Source organism: Centroberyx affinis, unplaced genomic scaffold (assembly GCF_046629955.1).
Source record: "Centroberyx affinis isolate AG114_WGS23_722 - 3 ecotype Tasmania unplaced genomic scaffold, CSIRO-AGI_Caff_v1 ptg000010l_1, whole genome shotgun sequence".
Lineage (NCBI taxonomy): Eukaryota > Metazoa > Chordata > Actinopteri > Beryciformes > Berycidae > Centroberyx > Centroberyx affinis.
The window spans coordinates 161,186-185,696 of NW_027278726.1; the positions used below are offsets into that span (position 1 = coordinate 161,186).

The 24,511-nt window shown below is 40.5% G+C and overlaps 2 protein-coding genes across 6 annotated transcripts in view; both read left to right on the top strand.

The window, feature by feature from the left end:
* The first annotated feature begins 3,771 nt into the window (after nucleotides 1-3,771).
* On the top strand, nucleotides 3,772-23,137 carry aldh1a3 (aldehyde dehydrogenase 1 family, member A3). 4 transcript variants are annotated; one of them, XM_071531134.1, is made up of 13 exons: nucleotides 3,772-3,910; nucleotides 4,158-4,262; nucleotides 4,939-5,079; nucleotides 7,508-7,637; nucleotides 11,884-11,945; nucleotides 13,832-13,960; nucleotides 14,667-14,780; nucleotides 16,594-16,696; nucleotides 17,871-18,055; nucleotides 18,691-18,855; nucleotides 19,487-19,644; nucleotides 21,032-21,106; nucleotides 21,224-23,137. In XM_071531134.1, exons 1-13 carry the CDS (start codon nucleotides 3,812-3,814, stop codon nucleotides 21,291-21,293), a joined length of 1,536 nt encoding a protein of 511 aa, XP_071387235.1. In that variant the 5' UTR covers nucleotides 3,772-3,811; the 3' UTR covers nucleotides 21,294-23,137. The 4 variants fall into 4 exon arrangements, with proteins under 4 accessions (XP_071387235.1, XP_071387310.1, XP_071387394.1 ...); XM_071531209.1 differs by lacking the exon at nucleotides 14,667-14,780; XM_071531293.1 differs by lacking the exon at nucleotides 4,939-5,079.
* A 655-nt stretch (nucleotides 23,138-23,792) lies between these two features.
* Nucleotides 23,793-24,511, top strand: part of lrrk1 (leucine-rich repeat kinase 1) — a 62,069-nt gene continuing 61,350 nt past the window's right edge. For both annotated transcript variants that reach the window (XM_071532106.1, XM_071532194.1), the window contains exon 1: nucleotides 23,793-23,867. The gene's annotated coding sequence lies outside the window, so the exon portion shown is untranslated. The remainder of the gene's footprint in view (nucleotides 23,868-24,511) is intronic.

Below are 24,511 nucleotides of genomic sequence, written 5' to 3' on the forward strand. Positions count from 1 at the left end.
TCCTTTTCTTTCTTTCTTTCTTTGTTTTTTTCTGTGCGTGCATGCGTGTGTGAATGCAGCAGTGTGTCCGACAGAACAGACAAGCGTGGGAAATCACTTTTAAGTTTAAAGCCGCGCTGGCCAACATTTTTATGTAAAAATACACCCGGCCTATCAGGGATGTAGCCAAAACCACCTTAGTGGAGTCAGTTCCAAAACCAAATCTAGTCGAGTTCAAGTCAAGGCCGGGTACAAAGCGGGTCAAACCAATTCAAGACCAAGACCAGAGCAAACTGAGTCCTATTCAAGACCAAGACTGAAATAGACAATAAACATTTCTTTAAATGAAATATTATTATATCATTTAAATATAATGAGGAACAGCGATTCAAATGCAGGAGCTCTGTACTAAACTCTTCAACATCCAACTAATTAACGCATTAATGCATGATTTTTATATTTTTAGATAGGCAGGAAAAAGTAGAGTCAACATCCAGCAGTGACACACGAGACCAAGACAAGTCCAAGACGGCAGAAAGTCTGGAGACTGAGACTGAGACCCGCCAGAGAAAGCTGGACTCACCAACATTAGATCTTTTCCTCTTTCGTCCCTTTGGTTTCCTTTGGTATAAGCAAACAGTGCTGTGTGCAGTTTACTGACATCACATTACAGGGTTTCTGGGTATTGAAGTTCTCAAAATTCAAATAGTTACCTCCTCCTGCCATTTGGGGGCGCCTAGGGGTATAATTATTACACTATTCATTATTAATGGCAATTATTAAAATACTAGTCAGAATTTGTTATGACATTATGTGGCAATTTTTTACATTGACGGGTTTTATTACATTTTTGGCTCATTTCGAGAGATGCTTTATCACATTTTGACAAGTTTTTACATTATCTGGATGCTACAAGGTGTTATAAGAAGTGCAAGTCAAAGAAATGTCTCCACAAGTACAGTACTGCAACGGCATTGTGTGTGTGTGTGTGTGTGTGTGTGTGTGTGTGTGTTTGTGTTGCAGGACCTCGTTAGTAAGGGATTTTGGTTGTTGTCCTCACTCTCTCTCTCCTCCCTATGTCTGTATTCCCGAGTCTATTGCTTACAGTTTATTTCCTACTAGTTGTACAAGTGGACAGATCTCTCCATGTTATTACATTATGGCAGTCCAACAGTCTTGTCTTTGACCAGCTTCAAGCGAGGCAGGGAAGTGTATACTGAATACAATCTGTTGAAAGGTGTAGACCTTCAACTTTAAAGTAATAATCCATGACATTTTCATATAAATGTGTGTTTGCTACTCTCTATCTCTGATTGATATAACACAATAGTGATTCAACCTACAGTATATTCTTTGTATGCTTTTACATTGTCTGTTTTAAACAGCCGGTGTCTGGTAGCTCTTTCCTGGGAAAAATCCTCTGGTGCACAGGAAGCGAATAAATAAGGAAAAAAGGGGGAAAAAAGGAAATAAATAGAAGAAGAACTGGGTAGTTAGCACGAGCAGTGATATCCACCATGACTGAACTGACAAAGAAAAGAGAAACTCAAACTGCATCAACAGAAAATCCAAGGAGAAAGACGTCACAGTACTGGACACACTATTTGATTGACAGGTGATCTGTGGGAAGTGCAGAGCAGAAACACCACAGCAATGAGCGCTGAGCACTGAAGATGGAGACAAAATTTAAAAAAACAAGGATCTTGTGGATTTACTTCAAAATTATAATTAGTGTCTACATGTGGCCACTTTTCTCCTCTATGTAGCCTACAGCTGCAAATGTGAACATGTTGCACATTTTCCATGTATATACTGTATGTATATATTACATATATCTTGATATTTTCTACTTTTTCCACACTCATAATAGCCTACATGCTCATAATGCATGCATATGCTTCTGCATAATGCTCACACATGCTGTAATTCATATTTCTGCACACTGTCATTCATATGTTTCCACTCAATCTGTTCTCAACATGTTTGAATACCCCTCATTTGCTCTGTTCTAGCATATATTCCATTTTTCTTTGCTGTATCCTATTACTATTTGCTATTTATAGGACCCAGTCGTACGACCCAACTTCCCCACAGGGATCATTAAAGTTTCATCTTAGTTTATCTCTTATATCATTACAGTCTCCTGAATTGGAAATTCCAGCTGAAATGAACGTTAAATGACTCTGTGTTTTTTCTGTTAAATGGTATTTAACCAATAACAAGTTCTCAACAAAAGACACAATGCTGCAATTAGCTGTCTGGGTAGTGATTCTAATTGGCCTTGAAGCCTGCTGATGGGAGGAGACTTGACCTTCATTAGAAGGTGTGCAGCGCCAATTAGCCTGGGCAGCCAAGCCTGGAGGACGAGGTCACCTGGCTCCACTTTCCCACGGCAGGACGCGCTCCTCACCCTCAGTCATCTAGATAATTGAATATTCACTTTTTTTTTTACCACGAAAAAATGCACCATCCAGTAGCGGCCGCTCACCTAGGCTTCCACCCTGCTGGTGTGTTCAGGTTGGCTGTCATGTGATCCGCAGGTCAGCGGCGTGTTTATGGTCAAACGGCCAAAGTGGAAAGAAAGCAGAATTGGATTTCTCACCGCCTGATAATCCCTCAAATTGTTTTAGAAATCAACGCATCACTTCCAGAGCAAGTTCCAGCTTATTTGCATGAGTCTGGGCCCGTGCTTTGCATTTCATATTGTTTTCCCTGACTTATCCTGCTGAGGCTTTTCCTTTCCTGTTTCACCCCCCCCCCACCACCACCCCACCCCTACACACACATATCTCTTCCTCTCTCTCTCTGTCCCCCTCTCTCCCTCTCTCTCTCTCTCTCTGGGTCTCTCCCTCCTTTCGCTCAACCCCTTTTGAGTCTCTCTCTCTCATTATGAAGTGTTAGAAAGTTGCTGAAGTGAGAAATGAGCCTGTGAAAGCTCGTTGTCCTAATTAAACTTTGACATGAAGAGTGACAAGAAGCGATGAAGGGGAAACAATAGCAGACTGTGTTTGAGTACGAGTCCAGAGCGAGCGAGCAGCTTTGTCCCCAAGAACAAAAGCATTTGTTTGCATGTGTTCAACTCCATTCAACTTCACCAGGCCCAGGTGCAAAAACCAACTTTGCGAGGAACATCACAACTCATCACACCTTTGCACGGTTGATGAACGGCCCGCAGTCGCTCCAAATAGGCCGACAGAAGCAGATCAAAGCTGCCGTGTTGCAATGTAAATATTGTGCAGCAGAATGAATTCGCTCTCATTACTTTCATTGCCCGGACTGAAAGACACAGCCAATAACTCAGGTGTGAAATTTTACTCTTGACTCTCTCAATTATGGAGCGTTCACACACACACACACACACACACACACACACACACACACACACACAAGGGCTGTTTAGCTGCTAATGATTGCGAGCTCGGCCTGGTATGCTGGATTTTCAATTACATCCCACCAATTAGAATGGTGCAAAAATGAGAATGCACTGCAATTATTATCTTCAAGACTGGAAATGGCAACTGTTGCTGCCTGACAGCTTTACTGTATCTACAGGAAGGAGGTAAAACCACATGGCTAACATCTCCCCAAGTTCAAGTCTTCATGCATCCAGTATTAGGGATTATTACAGTAAACGGCTGCAGGATATTTCCAGGCTGCTGCAAGAACAAGATTCCCCTCAGATAAGGGCTCTTGATATTTTGATAGGGGCGGAGTGTCAACTGTTGTGTGAGGAGGGAGGAACTCCACATTCTTATAAAAGCCCGTGGATGAGCTGACAGTGTTGAGTAGACAGAGCAGACAGACTGGCTGTGGACTGTACTGCTGACCCAGAATGGCCCAGAACGGAACAGCAGAGAATGGAGTGGCCGAAGGAATCCCTGCTATAGCTTTTCCCCAGCCTGTCAAAGTCCAGGACATCAGACACACCAAGGTAAGAAGGCTCTACTTAGAAACCAAGCTCATGAAATACTGCATGGTCTTTAATTAGAGTTGGTTAAAGCATTGTTCACTCATTCTGCTTTTATTAACGTTAGTCACAGTGTTAAATCTTGAGACATCATGCAGGCTCAGATGTCAGAATAGGCTTCTGCCAAAGCCATGGCAAGTGTCTTCTGTCAGAAATAATGACAAATATGACTCCGGGTTATGGTGAAGATGTCTGCAAACACTTTCCACAGATTTTTATCAACAATGAATGGCACACATCCAGCAGAGGGAGGACATTTCCAACTTTCAACCCAGCAACAGGTGTCAAAATCTGTGATGTGGAGGAAGCAGACAAAGTAAGAATAGATCGATTTCAGCTCCGCAAGGTTCATTTTACCTGCTTTAGGCCTACATATTGTGCCAGTGAATAATGACTTCAAATAAGACTTTAAATGAACTTTAAAACACGGCATTATTTTGTTTGTACTTAATTGCCTTTGCTCCAGCCCCATATGAGAGACCCTCAAGACCAAACTTCATTCAAAATATGGCAATTTTGGGTTATCTTGCTGATCAGCAGAAGTGTCTATCTAGTAGAGCATGACTTATTAACATTTACAAATCGTTAAGAGCTTCTGGTAAAATCGGCATACATATAATCCACAAAGCAGCATTTTATTTCAATAAAATCTCAACTTTCAGAATTGGTTCCCACTGTTCCCTACCACAGGGTATTTTGATGAAGGAAGATTCTGAGAATAACATGTAACCAGTTCTAAAAGTAAAAAAATAAATAAAACAAAAATAAAAATGCTGCTTTATATGTTGGGTGTATGCTGAATTGAAGCGTGGCTCTTAGTTTCAGAAAATATCTTAAGTCATATTTTTGGTGGTAGCCTACTTTTGCCGATAAGCAAGGCCAAAGTATAATGGCATGATTTTGAATAGAGTTTGGCAAAACTCTCTCCCCATACAAGAGAACGGTATATATATATCCAGACCTGCTTTATCCTGCTTTATTTCTCTATTCAGGAAGACGTGGACAAGGCGGTAGAGGCAGCCAAGGCGGCCGAGCAGAGAGGCTCTCCGTGGCGGAGGATGGACGCGTCCAGCCGGGGGAGACTGCTGCACAAACTAGCCGACCTGATGGAGAGGGACCGGCTACTGCTGGCGGTGGGCTCATTCCCCTTACTTTCTATGACTAAATGTAGTCTGTGACACCAAAGTCCATTTCAAAATCTGGGAATTTACTGCTGTCTGTTTGTCTTATCGGCAAACGTAGGCTACGTACCAACGTAGGCAACATGACCAGACTTTTTCTCAATTGTTAGGAGACACTCTTATATTCGGTATACACAAGTAACACTTATTTAAGTAAAATGTAACCTTTTTAAATTGGTTCTCATGTTGTTCCCCCAATCTTCTTCAACGAAAATGCACCGTGATGTGCGGCAGCGAGGAGCGTGAACCAATTATTAAAGTAGATTTTTTTTTTTTTTTAAAGAAGTGCAACTTGGTGGATCATCTATATGCCGAATTTACTAGAAGACCCCAAACAATGTAAAAAGTCTTAAGTCATGTTCTACCAGGTAGGTATGTTTGCCAATAAAGCAACTAAACAATAAATTGCCAAATTTTTGAATGCATTTAGGGAAATGTTCTCTCAGAGAGCGGCACATATCGAGGCTTGAGTCGCGCCAGCGTCACACTAATAAAGTTTAGATCTCAGTCTTTCAGGTAGAAGAATATTCTCAATTCATAAAACAAGTCCCAAGAGCAAGTAAATTCAATTCAATACGAGTTATGGCAAAGTACCTGCATCAAATATAATTTGCCACCACAACTTCCAAAACGTAGGAACAAGTGGAGCAATGACTCGTGACTGACAAGATATTATTATTATTATTTGATCAATGGCATGAATTATTAGACGTATGGACTGACAGGATATTATTATTTGGGCATTGTGATAAATTATTAGACATAGCCTAGGTCACCAAACTATCAGGTTAGAGGAACATTGGTCCTGAATGATCCCTGATGTAATTTTTTTGCTCACAAATATATTTTATCCATAATTTTTGTTTGATCTTTGCTCTCTCTTATAATGATTAAAAAAAAACTGAATTGTCAAATTTGGACTCACTTAGGCTGTAAGGTATCATGACCATATCTTGCAATACCCAATTGACGCTCATATCATTGTCTCATGCCTACATTGAGTAACAATAATAACAGGTCTAGTTAGCATTGCTAGGCATTGCTTGTGGTTTAGATATTTTTTTCTTTTACAACAATAGATCTCAATTATAAAGTAAAATGTGTTACATAACTAGGCAACTGTAAAACTCTGGGATTTCCCTACAGTTGAAAAATGTCCATCTGCTGTTGCCTTATTCATGATATTGACTTGTTCATATCAGGAATTGGCCCTTATTATTGCATGACATCATGACAACCCCCCTCCACATCCCCAATCTCTCTCTCTTTATGTAATGATTGCTAGATTTTACTTTCCTTCTCCCTCAGATATTGTTTGTAATGAAATCCCTGTTGCTGTGCCTTTTCACTCTGTTGAGCTGCCAGGTTGCATTAAGAGTTAGATTTGTAAATGAACCCTTACAGATGTGAGTGAAGTAATAATATGAGATTGCATGTGACTGCTAATTGCAAACATGTTCTGGAGTGGTAGTGTGCAGGGCTATGGCTAATTACACTAAACTCCCAGCTCTGTTTGGGGGAAATAAAGACCAGATTCGGGCCATTTTAAAGGTACAGTGAAAGTACAGTATCTGCTGGAGCTTCAGAGCCACGGTGCTTTGCTTCTCCTTATCTTTTCTTTTGCAGTGAATTGAAAATGACTCCAGAAAACATTGGAACAAATCGTGTTTGACACATGTTAGTTTATGATATACTGTATGGAGTTTATCACAAATTTGATTTTGGAAATTCAAGTCTAATACTCTTCAAATGGGATATCTGAGTTGAGTTATTATGGCTAAAGTTATTGAATTACGGATTATTTTTATTTTTTTTGTCAATTAGTTTTGCATGCATGGCTAATTGCCATGTATTTCTCAAGATACTGTACATTGGAATGGGCTTACTTTAAAGGCCGTGGCTGATATCCCACCGCACCACCCTTGGCTCCACACAGGAACAGCCTCGCCAGCTATTTCAGCCTCGCAGAACTCACTGCCTTTGTTCGGGCCTTAGATTAATTCACCATTATTATAATCATTATTATTATTGTTGTATCTGGAACCAAGAAGTCTCAGAGCATATTAAATTCCTGGTATATAACGGAGTATAAAACATTGTTTTATAGCAACCAGTGAATTGGTGGGCAACATGCAGTGTGCAAGAGTTGAGAAAACAAGCAGAGTTTTTTATAAAGTAGCTGGATGGATAGATGGTTTTGGTATGATTCTTTGTGACAGCTAATAAACCATAAGACCTTAGTAGTAGTGGGGTGGCAGGGTCACCTAGTGGTTTGAGTCCTGCAGCCTACCATGCACTGGAAAAAAGCGTCACCTAAATGCCTAAAAAAAATGTAATGACAGAATTTTGATCAGTGATTCTATCTTTCCTGTCTCTTTAGACCATGGAGACTATGGACACAGGGAAACCCTTCCTGCAGTCTTTCTTCATCGACCTGGACGGCAGCATCAAAACCCTTCGCTACTACGCTGGCTGGGCTGACAAGATACATGGCAAAAGCTTGCCTGTAGGTGAGTGTGCATGTCTGCTGCTTTTAAAAAAAAAAAAGAGTTTTACAAGAATCTGTTTTTACCGTGCATCAGGGTTTGACCAATGTATGTATGTATTTTCTAATGGCTGATATTTTTGGGTTGAAGCTGATGATAGCTGATATTGTGTGCCCATATTTTGTGCTCATTTTAAATGGACCATTTTTCATGCCAAATATTCTAAAAAAATACTGGGATTCAGTGTTTCCCCAGAAGCCTCTGAAACAGCATTTAGACCATCATGGGACACTAACACTCTCCACTGAAAGCCAGACTAATGAAATTCCTTTAGGTGGGGTAGCAGCTCCTTAAGGAAGGGTGAAGCCGGTTTCATGTCAGGCTTTATAGACTGACACCCCGAAGCTGTTGTGTAAAATCATATCCTCACCTTGATCATATCAGAGGTGGACAACCTTAGAGTGCATTATTCCTCAGGACGCCCCTGGGCCATTTTTTTTTATTAGCCCACTATTGAATTGCACCGCTAGGAAACAAGTTAATTAGACCAAGTCACTCTGCCAGGCTCAGGATTGTCCACAGCCCTGGGTGGTATCTCCTCCAGCCTCTCAATACTCCCCCCCCCCCCCCCCCCCCCTTGTCAGATCCAACCTCGCGTCTCCTCTGCCACTGCAGGACGGCAGATAGACAAAACATGCTCGCCTCTTTCCTCTCGATTAGATCCCAATAGAGTGGTGAGAGACGAAAGGCCCGGCAGGACAAAAGGAAGAGGAAGAGGGAGTGATGGTAATCAGTGAGGTGCAACAGTCTGGGAGGATTAACACACAATCAGACACTCCACATCAGTGCCTGCTCAACGCCTCGGCGGCCCAGGAGCCGCTCGGCCAGTAATCCCTACTTTTACACCAGAGCGAGATGAGGACAGTGTAGTTGTGGTTTTGTATGGAAACTGCATGGTTGTGGGCTGAATACACACAGAGGATAGCAGATAGGAGTTTTAGTTCTACAAGAATTTCTTGGCAGTGGAGCTGCTCTGGGGGCAGAAATAATCTCATTGGTTAAACTAGGCTATACCTCAGTGGGGGGAATGAAAGAACCACAGTTCCTCTGGCTAAGTAACTATTAAGACTGAAGCCGTCTGAAAAAGGCAAGAGGTAAGAGAGGAGGAAGCTAATATAATGAAGCCTAGCACTCTGCTACTAACTGAAAAAATGCAGTCTAGTCATACTAAATTATCTAGGTTAGCTAGTTAGCCTAGCTGACCTTCCGAGTTCAAACCAGCCTAGCCTAGACCACTGAAGCATGACATAAAGTTTCTGCCCAAATAAGGGATTCCGAATCCATTGCATTGTCAGACTAATGGGAAAATGAATAGGGGTGTAAAATGTTATTGCCTCTAGTGCGACACCAACACTGACTATTTTGCTTAAGATGCTTGGATTTAAAGGTATAATATGTAACATTTCCGCATTAAAATATCTAAAAACGACTAGACCTATGTTATATATTTTTTTGAGTTGAAACGGTGCGTTTCATTTGGTCGCCTGTCAATGGCGTCATATCCCCTTTACCCCCTAACTTCCTGTCATGGCGTCATATCCCCTTTACCCCCTAACTTCCTGTCATGGCGTCATATCCCCTTTACCCCCTAACTTCCTGTCATGGTGTCATATCCCCTTTACCCCCTAACTTCCGGGGAAACACAGGAAACACCAGATGATACGTCAGAGAGTGAGGAAGGAAGTCGGCCAAATAGCTAGCTAGCCACTCTGTTGTTTTTTTCATTCTATTGTTTTTATCGCTCACTCATGATGGATCACGATTATTCATTCCCGTTTGCTGCACGTTCTGTCGCCAAAGCTGTCCCCGTAAAAAAACTCCCATGATCCCACGCTACTTCATTACGCACAACGTCATTAAACTACGTCTTTTGTTATTGTTTTGATTGAGGGACCCCTAGCGGCAGAAATTACATACTGTGCGTTTAAGATTTCTTTGTTTGTTAAGGCAGCGTGGGACCAGTTTTGAAGCCGCAGTGAAGAAAAAAAATGCTAGCATTAACTAGCTTAGCATTTCAGCATTTGACGTTGACGTCGCACCTGCTCTGCTCCCATGACACAACATCTGCACCTAATAGAAAATATTTTTCTTTTAAAAAGAAGCCATTGCCATTTATGTTTTATTTATATTTTGACCAGAGTTCCTTCTTTGCCATTCAAGTTTGCCAGTTAGCTGATTTAGCTAACTGAAAAACTATGGTTCTTTGGCTCCGCCCATTGAGGTTTAACTCAACCAATGAGATTATTTCTGCCTCCAGAACAGCTTTGTTTATAGAACTAAAACTCCAATCTGCCGGAGGATACGTGAATGTGTATATACGGAGCCCCTCTGGGGTCACATGGTAGAAAAAAAAACTTGATGTGTAAATCTGTGCGAACGGATTTGTAAACTGTGCGAACGGATTTGTAAACCGTTTCACAATCAATGTTGGTTTTCGGGTGAAAAGCACAATAAATGCTAAATTGCACATAAAAGCTGTGAAACTCCAAAAACACAAAGCTAAATCAATTTAACTAATTTCACTATCGTTAAATCTGCCGTTAAATCCAGATAACATTGAACTTACTTAGTGGATGTGGTCACCGCGGTCCATGCAAGGCAGGTCCATTTGCTGAAGAACAGAAGAGAGCATGTAACCGTGCGCGCGGATTTGTAAACTGTGCGAACAGATTGTTAAACGGTTTACAAAAAAACTTGATGTGTAAATCCGTGCCAACGGATTTACACATCAAGTTTTTTTTTCTACCATGTGACCCCAGAGGGGCTCCGTATGTATATAGGTTTGTAATAAGGAGCGTTTGCCAGCCCACTAAACCTAGGCCTGAGGCTGCCTGTCTGACTCTGTGTATCTTGTGTTATGTGATGATAGCGATTCCCCCTTACATGTTTTGTATGAGGACATTCCCCATTGACTCCCCTGCTATGTAAATGTAGCATATGATGAGCTGTTTAACTTGGGCCCTCCCAAGATAATGGGAGCCTGAGATGAGAATTGTTACGGGGGAGTCTCCCAGTCTGTGATCAGCCTCATGGGAAACTGGAGAAGGTCAAGGCGCAGACTGGGAGGCCAGGTTTGACCAGTTATCTGCTGAGCCTCTGACACATGCATCTACAAAATATCACATACACATGGAAGCCGAGTAAAGTGGAAGATTGTGGGTATTGATGTCACCACTAGTGTTGTGATTGATATGGGTTTTTGAATGCCGATGCCAATGCTGATATTTTTGGGATTGAATCTCTTTTGCCAATATTCAGTTTCTTTAAATTGGACCATTTTCATGCCAAAACCTTCCAAAACATTACAGGGATTCAGTGTTTCCCCTAGAATTTTATCCTTGGCAGGATGGAAAACTGCCTGAAACAGCATTTAGACTCTAAAACTCCATTGAAACCCATGCTACTATTACTACTACTACTACTACTAATAATAATAATAATAATAATAATAATAATAATTATAGGTCTAAAAATAATAATATTATATTCATACATACTGTGTGGATATCAACCAGAATGTCATATTAGAATCAGTTCAGGTTAAGGACTTCCCATAGACAACCACTGTAGTATTGATCAGTTCTACAATAAATATGTAATAAAAACAAACTAAATCATATCAGAGGAGGAAAACACAGATTTTTAATAAAAGCCCATTATCAGCATGATTTATTGGCAAAACAATGTATTGGTCTGACCCTAAAAGAGAATTTAGTGTTCTTTCAGTTAAGTGATTTCCCAAGCAGAGGTGTTGTTGATATGATTTACTGAGGGGTGAAATGCACATGATTTACAACTCACTGCATCCCAATTAAAACAGGAAAAGGGTGAGGAAAGGAGGAAGGGAGAGGTTTTAATTGCCCCATCCTTTCCAAAAATGTTAAGGGTAACATTGCCCACATATAAAGTGTAGGCCGGGTAGTTGAGTGTCCCAAAATTAGAAATAGTATGGAAAAAATCTGAACATACTGAATTAGTTGCATAATTAAGGGTTGAAACACTTTCACAGGGAGTGACTTAGATTGTGGGTAACCTGTCCTCACTTTACCTACAATTTACACCCATTTCATAACAGTAGCCTGAAGCAATAGAGGCAAAAGAGTATAGAAAATAAAATAAAAAATATGAGCTGTGAGTACAGTGCACAGGTAGAAACCCACAGGTCCAAAACATGGGATAAAAATGATTGTGCTGTTGCTCCTCTTCACAGATGAAAGCTTTATGTGTTTCACCAAACACGAGCCTGTTGGCGTCTGCGGAGCCATCATTCCAGTAAGTGAAAAGTGGATCTGTTTTTAATTTATGAGTAATAATGTATAACAATAATTCATTTTACTTTGGCGTGGTGTGAAAAAGACCTCAGAGAAAATGAAATGCACGCGTTTAGTGGCACACAAATAGAATAAAAACATCACGTTGCTGTCTGTAGAGTGTGTGTGTGTGTGTGTGTGTGTGTGTGTGTGTCATTATTTTGTTGAGGAAATCCAGTAAAAGGTATTCTTTCCAGGATGTCTGAGAATTTTGCTGTAATGCAATCTGTTCCTAATAAGCGCAAAGAACACAGAGCGTTGCACAATATATAATTTATAACCTCAGGAAATAGAATCCAAGGCAGCGTTATCTGGGTGTCAGTGCCAAGGTCTGATAGGCCGACGCACACGCCTATGGCACAATGCTCAGCTGCGGTCTGGCGTATATCTACATATGTTTAATAATCATCATATTCCAGTTTTAGATATGGCATCAGGGCCTTAATCGCAGCAGGACGCTTAAACGCAAAGTGGTTCTCAATCCTTAAGCGCGCGGCTCCATCATTTACTCAAGTAACATCTCGAGCTTTCCGGGAAACATGTTCGAGCTTAATTGGAACCACTGAAGACTGGAAGACTTAACTTGCAGGAGAAGCATTGATCATAAATGTTTAGTGCAAGCGAGGCAACTGCACTTAATTTGAAAGCCCCGTCTGGATGCGAGGTTGAAATGAAACCCTGGTAAATGTACCAGAAACCTTATCTTAATCTTTGCCCTCCCCAAACAAGACCTCCTCTCTCCTAATCCCTCCAGGGGTATTCTTACAGGAACACACCGCTGCAGTCCTGCGCCGCTTGGATTTGCTTTCACACATTGGAATATATGTATTTCTTTTGTTTTCCCCCCCCCCCCTCTTTCGATAATAACTTCATCAGATTTAGGGTGGGGCAGCGTTTGGTTCTTCGCGGTATCGCGTTGCACTTTGTCATGGACGATCCAGACAGGCGCGAGAGTATAATTTCTACATCTTGACAGAATACAGCCATTCAGTTTTTATCTCTGCGCATAAGCCTATAACCTCTAATGTTGCTTTGGCAACAAAGGAACAAAACGGCTGTTGTTTGACATGGGAGATTATATCATAAAAGTGAAATTTATACTGAAGGACGTTGTGTAATTACTAAAAGTACTACTGGCACACACACAGCATGAGTCATTGTCAAAGGAAAACAGGAAACCTTTCTCCCGACTTGCGATCCCAAACTCCCTTAATGGCGGTGGCTGTTTCCAAAGTGCTGTAAAAGTTAACAATGCCTAAACAATAAACATTCAGCACTCACATGTATTGCTGTCTAATTTGGGTTTGAGTGCCCAATTATTCATCCATTGGTTTCCAACATGGGAAGGAGCACCTGGAAAATCTTTTTCTACGTTTGTTTACTTTGAATCATCTCCAGTCCCGATGATTTAGGGCTCGTTTTATTATCTTGTATGAGAAAACACTGTGAATTAAATAATCTCTCCGGACCAGCAAGTGATAAAGTGGATTTTGCTCTGGGTTTACAGTGAAAAAAAGTAATGATGATGTGTGTGTGTTGCTTGGACTCATATACTGTATGGTTCTAAGCAGGGATGTAGTGGTAAATAAAAAAGTGACCTCCACAAACATAATAAAAAGAAATTATATTTGCAGAAAATCGTAAATTTATACTTGTTTTCCCTCGTAAATCCCTATCTTCATATAACTGAATCAGTTTGAAGCTACTTACTATGATATATACTATGATTTTACATCATAAAGATTGATGTCATTGATAGTGAAAGTGTCAGTTAAGTTGATTTATGCAGCTGTTTTCTTATGGTATCAGTTAACTTGTGTTCATGAGGCTGTTTTGTTTCTGTGCTAGTGGAACTTTCCCCTGCTGATGTTCACGTGGAAGATAGCACCGGCCCTGAGCTGTGGAAACACTGTGGTCATCAAGCCGGCGGAGCAGACCCCCCTCACGGCCCTCCACGTTGGATCGCTCATCAAAGAGGTCCGACTTTAGGTCTCGGCTGATCCGAGCCGTGGGCTGAGGGACGTTTAGACTCTAAACCACCGGCAGCCCGCCGCTCGCAAAGACTCTGGGCTTTTACTCCTATAGAAAATCCCTGCTTCTTATGTGATTAGACTGCTTCGCTTTTATCATGTTTTGGTAACGATTATGCCCAGCGAAGAGCCACTCTCTGGGCCTAATCACTTACATAGTGGTGCCCAAATTGTGGTTCGGGGACTCCCAAGGGTCCTTGAGGGGGTTCTGGGGGGGTCCCTAACAAGAATGAGACAGCTTGATTTCACTATAATTTCATTAATGTATAAAACTGGCTATTGTAATCTTAGGTTTACCCCTCACCACTGTTATGTCCTCCATGTACGGGTCTACAACTCAATACTAAATCAACAACAGAAATCTTCCCATATGGGTCCCTGGGACTAAATGATATTCTAGTATATTTCTATTTGGGAGTCTTTGAGAATCCCTGGACTAGACAAAGGGGAAATATTACCACAGATCCAAATCTTTACCGCAGGTTGGAGATTGACCTTTTGACATCTTGCAGTAATATTAAGAGAGAACTCAGTTTACTCAACTTTTCAAATGGAGCCCGTGGGGTTTAATATGTGTCTATTCGGGGGGTCCTTTGGGTTCTCAAATGATTTCATTCCCCTCCACTAACACACCTGCTGGGTTGCCATGTCAGGCGGGATTCCCCCCTGGAGTTGTGAACATCGTGCCAGGGTTTGGTCCCACAGCAGGAGCAGCCATCGCCAACCATATGGACATCAACAAAGTGGCTTTCACCGGCTCTACAGAGGTATGTGACTGTATGACAAAGCATTTCTGCTACAGAATCAGTATTTTTGACAAATACTGAAAGGTAGATACATTGAATGCATTGTGTTTCATATTTGATAAGAACTTTGAAATTGAATTTTGTTGGCTCCAAGGCTCCATGCTAGCACTTTAGCCGAAGATCCACCTGGGACACATGAGCCCCCTTTCCACTGAAGGCCAAAAGCCGAAGAACTTTGGCCCAGGAACTCTAGCCTGGAACTTAAGCACAGGGCTAAACTTGTTAAAGTGTTTCCACTGAGCAGCCTGGTGGTCCCTGCGTAACCATGACAACTAAGTTACACAACTGCTTGTCATCAAACATGGCAGACAACGCTGCTGTCAAATGTGCCGTATAATCGTTAACATTAGTTTTAATTACTTTGTGGGAAGTTTTAAAAAAAGAAGAAGGTTGCAGGATGAGGCTAACATCACTCACATAAAAAAACAAAGTGTCATCGCTGGGCAGTGATTTAAACGACCACTGAAGGCGTTAAAGTAAAAACAAAGTGTCTTGCCTGAGTAAGCAAAGGCATTTTTTTTCCCTTTAACATTAGTCCATTAGTGAGTGATAGTAATTTGGGTATTTTCTAGACAGCTAAATAAAGCCAATGTTGGTTTTAATATATCAGGTATCAGGCTAAAAAGTTGTTTCCAACTCATAACAGTCTTATTTTTCTATGTGTAGCAAGATGGGTTTTTTTTGTTTTGTTTTTTTCTAAGATAGCAGCTGAAAGTAATGTAGATTTAAGAATGAACATACCTAGTTTCTAACCAGGTAGATGCTCATTAATGTAGGAATGGCTGCACTCAGTTACAGACGTTACTAAGCAACACACCCTATTTGAAAAAATCTAGAATGTGATGATGTATAAGCCAGCTTTGGCCCTGAGGATTTGGAAGGCCCAAGTAGTGGGGCTTGAGTTCCTGGACTAGCCCTGTTTTGGCCTAGGCCAACCCAGTGGAAAGGGGTCAGGAACTCTGGAACTAAGTTCAAGCACCAGGTTTGGCCCTCAGTGGAAAGGGGGCTATGGATGATGTTGGTGTCTATGTTCTAAGTTGACCAACTTGACAAACTACCAAAGACTTGGTGTTTTCCTTTAACCAGATCCCAGTTTGAGGTTTGAGTTTGAGTTTGAAGTGTTCTTGAGCATGACACTGAAACCCCTACCTGCTCACTCATTGTAATTCACTCTCATAAGCATGTCAGCTAAATGTAAATGTTTTTGGCGAGGTAGCCTGTTGCTTACTATTTTTAACTTAATACAGTGTTTTTCCAGTGGTGCTTTATGAAAAGTACATGACTCTGGGATACCAGCTAATGAGTTCAGTCAGGTTTCTCCTCCTTTCTGTTTACTTTTTTATACTGTGAATATAATTAAATTAAACTAAGTATAAAGCCTATAAAGGGAAAATCAAATTGCAGAAATAACTTCCATTGCTTTATCAGGAACACAAAAAGTTTTAAAAAGTGGTGTACAGGTGTACAGAAGTCTTCTGATGTCCTTGGACACATCATCAGTGATGTAAAAAAACAAACAAAAAAAACAATAAAATATCATTGTCATCAGTATTGTAAATCCATTCCCTCATGTTGATCCACACCTGTCTTCTAATACGGCCTACCACCCAGCCCTGTGTTGCTGTGATACAGCGATGCCACATTGCAAAACACTCACATCCCCAAGACACTGATCTCTTTGGTGCTGTTATTATGCAAACGAGTCTCGTTTTGTTATTACTCCTGACACATTGATGCATGACTTCCCCCTTGTGATCCGCCCTCTTGTCCGCAGGTTGGCCAGCTGATCAAAGAGGCTGCGGCCAAAAGTAATCTGAAAAGAGTGACTCTGGAGATGGGAGGGAAGAACCCCTGCATTGTGTTTGCTGACTCAGACTGTAAGTAATGTGGTTTGCTCTCTGTCTCTCTAAAGCTCCAACGCTCAGACGCAACAAAGGAGATTTTGTGTGTGTGTGTGTGTGTGTGTGTTGAGAGAGAAAGGGGGAGGGAGAGTTAGCTTACCTTTGCTTTTACTTTTCATTGAGGCGGTCGTTAGGCTTGCATAATACAGACAAAATATTATCTTGTGATTATTTTGACGTGCACTGGAGTCGCGATGAGACCTGCAATATGTTTTTTTAAAGCCGCACTTGTCACACCTTGGCAGCGAGAGATAATGTTTTGAATTTTTGAAAGTTTGAAGGACTTCATTACCCAGAAACTCTGCAACGTGACATCAGTAAAGAGATGCTGTGTTCAGAAAAGCAGCTCAAATCCGAATTTTTTGCATATCCGTTACAAGTCAGATGTACGACATGATACAGCAAGAAATCCATCACAGAAGAGGCAGAGAGACCAATTTCTCCACTGACTGTAGCCTCAATAGACCAGAATGCAATGCAGCCACAAAACAAGTGTTTTGAGTCAGGGATGACTGGAAAAACTCTCACTCTCTTGTTCTTACTAGCACAAGCATTGTCCCTATTGCTCTCTCCACCTACATGTATAACCTACAGTTCAATACAACAAATTCACGACCCTTCTCTGGGGGTTGTTAAAAGGCATTCCGGGAAATGAAGGAAATCACTAAGTGAAGTAGAAGTAGATGAGGCAGGTTGTGGGACACCGAAAAAGTAAATAACATTTCATCACAAAATAACCGGAAATCACCTGGAATTAGAGATTGATGAGATCTAACAGTGTCAGAGGATCCAGTAGGGATCATTTAATGAGACATTTAGTTTGGATTCCACACAAGTATGCATGAATCTGATTTTAGTATTATTATTAGTATTAGTGCAAGTATTAGTATTACTATTATATTACGTCTCAATGGAGAGTTTTAGTGCCCGACGATGGTCTTAATGTGGTTTCCACATTAAGGCTTTTCCACTCTGACAAGAATACAATTCTGGGGAATTTTTTTAGGAAGAAAATAGTCTAATTTAAAGATATTGTTTATTGCTACTGGCCATTTCATTCCAAAAATATCAGTATCAGCCTTCATAAACCCATAACAGTTAAAATCTACTGTCAATATAAACCCATGTGTTTCTGTGTGTGTGTGTGTAGTGGAGCTGGCTGTGGAGGAAACCCAGAAAGGGGCTTTCTACAACCAGGGTCAGTGCTGCACGGCTGCATCACGTGTTTTTGTGGAGGAAAGCATCTATGAAGAGTTTGTGCGTCGCAGCGTAGAAAGCGCCAAGAAAATCGTTATAGGAGATCCACTGGACCCACGGACATCACATGGACCGCAGGTGGGGAAATACAGGAGAAGTGGCAAAGTACATTAATTCAAGAGCAGTTTCTGTACTGATCCCTGTGGGTAAATTGGGTCATTGCAGCTGCAAATAGTGATAAAAAAAGAAAAATATAGCAAAGTAGTATAGTAAAATTTGGGGTATGTAAACATAACACACCTGACAATTTCAACACTAAAACATGTTAAATAGAAATATATTAATAAAACACCAAAAAGAATGAAAATTATGTGATATGAAAATGCACCAAAAATATGAAATATATGCAGTATGAAGTAAGTGAAAAGTTACAAGTGAAAATCTAGATAAAAATGATAAAAGAGTATAAAATAAGTAAAAAATATCAAGATGTATACACATTACATGCAATTACTTTACTTTGAATTGAAGAAAAATGTCATGTCTGCAAAAAAAAAAAAAAAAAGTGAAAATAAGGTTTAGCAAAATCACCCACTTTTGGTTTTATACTCAATTACACTTAATGGGAAAAACTTGTCTACTTTGTAGCAGTATTTTGAATGTACAGGAGGGCATACAGGTTTACTTCAGTGAAAGATTCATGCTCTTCTTCCCACCGCTGACCATTCATATTGTATTAATATTCTCCACTTATCTATTTGTGGCGTCTCCAGATCGACCGGCAGCAGTTCGACAAGATCGTGGAGCTGATCGAAAGTGGGAAGAAGGAGGGAGCCAGGCTGGAGTGTGGAGGAGCAGCGGTGGGGGAGAAAAGCCTTTTCCTCCAGCCCACCGTCTTCTCCAGAGTGAAAGACCACATGCGCATCGCCAAGGAAGAGGTTAGCTCCTGTTTCATTCATAAACATGGAACTGACACAGACAGGGACAGTAGTGGGGACATAGAAAGTAATGGTGTGAAAGTAAAGACTGACACCTTGTGGAATTGTGGTTCAATTACACCATGAAACTGTGACTAAAGTCCCGAAGTGGGATTCAGAGCACCCATGGGTCCTTGCGGGGGTTCCAGGGGTCCCTGAGGTGGTTCCAGGTGGTCCCCAAAAACATTAAGAATAGCTTAATTTCACTGTAATTTAATTCACTAGAAATTATCCCATTTAGAGATTATACAAGAATGACTATTGCAATCATAGGATTCACTCCTGCCACTATTATCTCTCCATGAACAGTGTAGACAGTTAAACAATCCAATATCCATGTATGGGTTCCTGGGACAAATCTGATCAAACTGGAGTCTGTGGCCCTAATTTGTGTGTATTTGGGGGTCGTTGACATGACAACATCTTTTTAATAATAATAATCAGGGATTTAGTGGAGGGTAGACCCACTGTAACTCAGTTTTCACAGCTTTTCAGGGTAATGTGTTGCTGAAAGTATAATTGATTTTTCAGACAGAAGGTTGGTCATGTTCATCATCCCACATCTTTACCACATGTCTTTCCCCCCCGGCAGATCTTCGGTCCAGTGCAGTGTATATTTAGCTTCAAGAGCCAGCAGGAGGCCGTAGAGAGGGCAAACAGCTCGGAGTACGGCCTGGTGTCAGCGGTCTTCACCAGAAGTATGGATCGAGCCCTGTCCGTCTCTGCAGCCCTGGAGACCGGCACTGTCTGGTAAGCCTCCGTTAACTAGCATCTACCTCCCACTTCCACACTCAACACTATGGCTCATTCACAGACGTTTCCAGACTCTGATTGGTAACCGCTCATGGTGATGTAAAGTCTATTTCGGAGCTGTGGTTGCAGGACTAGGGTTAGACTGATATATGGGTATGGATATGGATATATTGGCCTTTTATTCAAAGTCAGATCTAGTCCAGTCAGTGTCGTCCACCTCTGATATGATGGATATGATGCAGTTTGATTGATTACATATTTAGAACTGATCAATACTGCACTGGTTGTCTATGGGAAGACCTTAATCTGAATGAATTCTGCCATTTTGATCTGATTCCACACAAGTACGCATCAATATGCTTTATTAGTATTATTATTCTAGGTTTCAATTGAGAGTTTAGTGTCCCATGATGCTTCAGAGGCTTTTCCACCCTGACAAGAATAGAATTCTGGAGGAAATCACTGAATACATGGACTTTTTTTGAATGTTTGGCATGAAAGTGTTCCAGTTTTAAGATATTGAATATCAGTTTGGATTCCACACATATAAGCATGGATATGTTTTATTATAATTAGTAGTAGTAATAGCATTTTCATTATAACTATGTTGTGTTTCAATGGAGAGTTTTAGTGTCCCATGGTCTAAATGCTGTTTCAGAGGCTTTTCCACCCTGCCAATAATACAATTCTGAGGGCAGATATTGAAAATTGGCACAAAATCTTGGCTATCAGTATCAGCCTTCAAAAGCGCATATTGATGTAACACTAATGTAGACCACAAGATGAATCCAGTTTGACTCCTATCATGTCTGAACAAGAGGAGTGATGTGTGGTGTGTGCTTAGTGTTGTGTTTAAGCCAACATGGTTTTCCATGTCATCATAAAGAAACTGAAATGGCAATGGCAAAAATAAAAAAAAAACAATCACAAAAAAGCTTTTACATTTGCTTGAAGCAGGATTTTTTTTTTGATAAAGAAATTCTGATATAAATAGTGATGGAAACACATTTGTTGGAGAAATGATGATGCAGGTTTAGCATGATCAGCCTGACGAATGGTACAGTGTCATTTCACAACAGTCTGTCTGTCTGTAAAATATCTGTCCAGTGTCCACCACAACCTCCTGAAATATTACCAACATTATCTGACACTAAAGAACAAGAGCAACTCACCCAATACTATTCAATACTAATCCATTCTGTTTCAGTTTTCTAGTGAATGTGTTTTTTTATGTTCAGGAAGTCTTTTTATTCACTTCAGCCCAGCAAATGGAAACACACCTAGTTCACCTTTTATTTTTTGCGCCATTTCAAAAATTGTCAGTCGGATGGAAACAGGGCTAATGACAAGTGAAACTAAACAAATGCTCTCTCTGCCTCTCAAGGGTAAACTGCTACAACGCCCTCCATGCCCAGACTCCCTTCGGAGGGTACAAGATGTCAGGCAACGGACGAGAGCTGTAAGGGCCAAGAACCATGACTATGCCTCACTGTTTATATTATTCTTTCATTTTCATCCACTATCTAGCATAATGCACATTGTACAGTGACATGTGTGTTGCCTTTGTGTTCCTCAGCGGGGAGTACGCCCTGGCCGAGTACACCGAGGTGAAAGCAGTGACCATCAAACTGAGTGAAACCCTGTGAGCTGAGCACTTCCCCGTCGGGCCGCATCCCAGTTCTCTACAATCCACCTTTCCCCCTCCCATGATACTGACATTAGGGTTAGACCGATATATCAGGCCAATAACAACCACATATGATCCAGTCAGTGTTGTCCACTATCAATATGCTGGAGGTGAGGATATGATTTTACTCAACAGTCTGTAAAACCTGACATGAAACCTGCCTCACCCTGCTTTAAGGAGCTGCTAACCCACCTAAAATAATTTCATTAGTCTGGCTTTCAGTGGAGAGTTTTAGTGTCCCATGATGATCTAAATGCTGTTTCAGTATAGAATACAATTCTAGGGGAAACACTGAATACTTTTGGCATGAAATTTAAATATACAATACAGCATATTGGCATAGTATCAATTGGCAAAATATCAAATATCATCAATGTCAATCCAAAAATATCAGAATTGGTTATTGGCTTTCAAAGGCCCATATCGGTCGAACCCTAATTGACATGGTGAAAGTAAGTATTTGAGTACATAGATGCAGTCGGTGTAGAGTATGTGGAAAACAATCATATCTGACAGTCACTGCAGTGAGGAGAAGATCCAGGATCCAGCTAGACATATTGTGTGATAAAATGACATAATGCAGTGTGTAGGAAACACGCAGAGCCGTTGCTCCCGAAAGATAGCCAATAAAAATGAAAGTGAACTGGACTGGAGTGGAAGAACCGTCCATTCCCTGACAATTCTGTAATTTGACTGACGCCTCTATCTTACACTGGTATTGTTAGTGCCAGTGTTTGCCAAAGTTAAGACCACATTGGCCATAAACCCTGTCCAGCTTTGACAGCCCAGTGTGACTATATGGCTGGGTAACAAGTAGTACAGGTCAATAAATAGATTTAGGGGGCATTTTGAAAGCCGATATTTCAAATCTAAAAATTCAAAACAGCCACCAGTTGGCTGCAGCTTGGCCTTTCTGGTGTTAAATCATAATTTTCTTTTTGTTAGTGCATCTTTAGTCATTAAAATGTTTGATCAAATCCAATTTAAAAGACACAAATAAATGTGGACTTATTAACATGGCCAGCGATGTCAACTCTAAGTTGTTATACCCATGAGAAAAGTATTGGAAGGAGAGGATATGATGTTTTTGTGTGCGTTCCCTGTCTTGCCAACTGTATCTATTGACACTAATTCTAGTTGTTAAAATAATAACATAACAATTTCTTTGTCTTGTTTCCTACACCTGCTCTCCTGTCTAGTCCAGTTCTTCCACATCATACTGCAGTAGACTGAAGAAATGAGATAAATGCACAAGAAAACAATATACTGAATAAATAGCAATATTATATTTTCGCATGTATGAGATGAGGGGGATAATGTCAGTGTCATCGATCGATTACATTTGTTTATGAAATTTCTGTTTGTGGGACAATGTGGGATGTGCAGAGAGGAAAAATTCTCGAGAAATTTCTGTTTATCTTTGTAAATGTTGAGTAGGTGATAAATGCAGATAAAAGTACTTTTTTTTTCCTTTTTGTGTCATACTTATAAGTGTTGATTCTAATATGATGTGACCTAATACGAATGTTCTCTCTGTTGAGCATTTCCCTCCCCTTTCAAATGTTGGAAGGAACTCTGTTTCCTATTCCAAATGAGGTAATATTTACCTCGGAGGTAATATTTTAATACTGTAACAGGAACAATGTTATCATTACATGGATAGTGTCAACATTAACTGACTTTTATCATCCTATATATTTTAATATTTGTTTATTACAACCCATGGGAAACACGTCTGTCTCTTCATATTTCCTACATTAGTCATCAGCGTTTTATATTTAAATAGAAATTCTAAATAAAAAGAAAGCCAAATGCTTTGTGTTTGTGTCCACCTGATTTATGAGAATGTATTAACAAATAAAAGATAGCCCATTGAAGCTGCCTAATGAAGCCTTCAGTCTCTGGCTGGCACACACACACACACACACACACACACACACACACACACACACACACACACACACACACACACACACACACACACACACAAACAACACAAGGGTAAGTCTACTATATGTTTTGTGATCAAGTCTTTCTCTTTGTATTTTTGGCAGCCATATATAAAAAACTTTCATTCACCACAGATTCCCGCTTAAATGTATTCTCCTTTTTCACTTCTGTAATTTGTAGCCTATTGCACAAAAAACTTTGCAACATAAGGATTTTATTTTGAAAGTTATGATCGGAGGAGCCATTGTTCATTATTCTGATTGGCTGGTTTCATGCTGAACGTTATAACCGGGACTGATTTTGTTCATTATCCCGGCTGATTGGTTTTACTTTGAAAGTTATAATCGGAAGTGCTTTAGTTTATTCTGTCTAGCTTGCTTTATTTTGACGGTTGAGACCGGAAGTGCTAATATTTATCCTGTCTAACTTGACAATAACAGCTATTTGATTGTTGGAAAAGTTTTGCTTTGTGGAATCAGGAAGTCAAGTTCAGTCCACAGCTCCAAATCCTGCCTGCCACTGCAAACTGCTAACAAACCTCAGAGTTTCTCTCAATATGCTCACTCGGCTTGTCAAGGATGCGGTGAGTCGGCTATTAATAAATATTATGTCATATAATTTTAATTTATTATGTTATGCCGCTATTAGTGCAACAAGAGCTAAAATGTTTTTCGGCTTTTCCTAGCTACGGTACATGCCGTTTTATTGTTTTGGAGAGAGCGTCACGCCAAACTCTTAAAAAAAATCTGGCCATGTAATGTGTCCTTTCTTATTAGCAAAGGTACATACCCCTGATGTGTTGAACATGTTTCAAGACATTTCTTAAATTCTTAGAGACCACTCTTCACTTCGGCAATCATATAATCCACCAAACAGCGCTTATTTAACTAAAATCCCAACTTTTGTAATTGGTGCACACTGCTCGCTACCGCCCACCACTTTGTATTTTGGTGGAAGAACGTAGTAGGGAGGAATAACAGGCGAACTAATTTTAAAGTTGACATTTCATTGAAATAAAGTCCTGGTTGGTGCATCACATGCATGCCGAATTGGAGAGTGACTCATAATAACCAAAACAAGGTCCTAAGTAATATTTTAGGCGTTCTGCAACTTTGTCGATAAAGAAGACAAACCTTAAATTGCCAACTTTTTGAATGGGTTTGGTGTAATGCTCTCGCCATTCAGGAGATGGGGGCTGAGTGACGCCAGTTGCACCCACTGTCCGCA

Bases quoted from the DNA above. Each gene is read 5' to 3' on its own strand.
- aldh1a3 (XM_071531134.1), top strand. From the start codon at position 3,812: ATGGCCCAGAACGGAACAGCAGAGAATGGAGTGGCCGAAGGAATCCCT. The intron at 11,946-13,831 runs GTAAGTGAAAAG...TTTCTGTGCTAG, and splicing joins TCTGCGGAGCCATCATTCCA to TGGAACTTTCCCCTGCTGAT. The intron at 16,697-17,870 runs GTAAGTAATGTG...GTGTGTGTGTAG, and splicing joins TGTGTTTGCTGACTCAGACT to TGGAGCTGGCTGTGGAGGAA.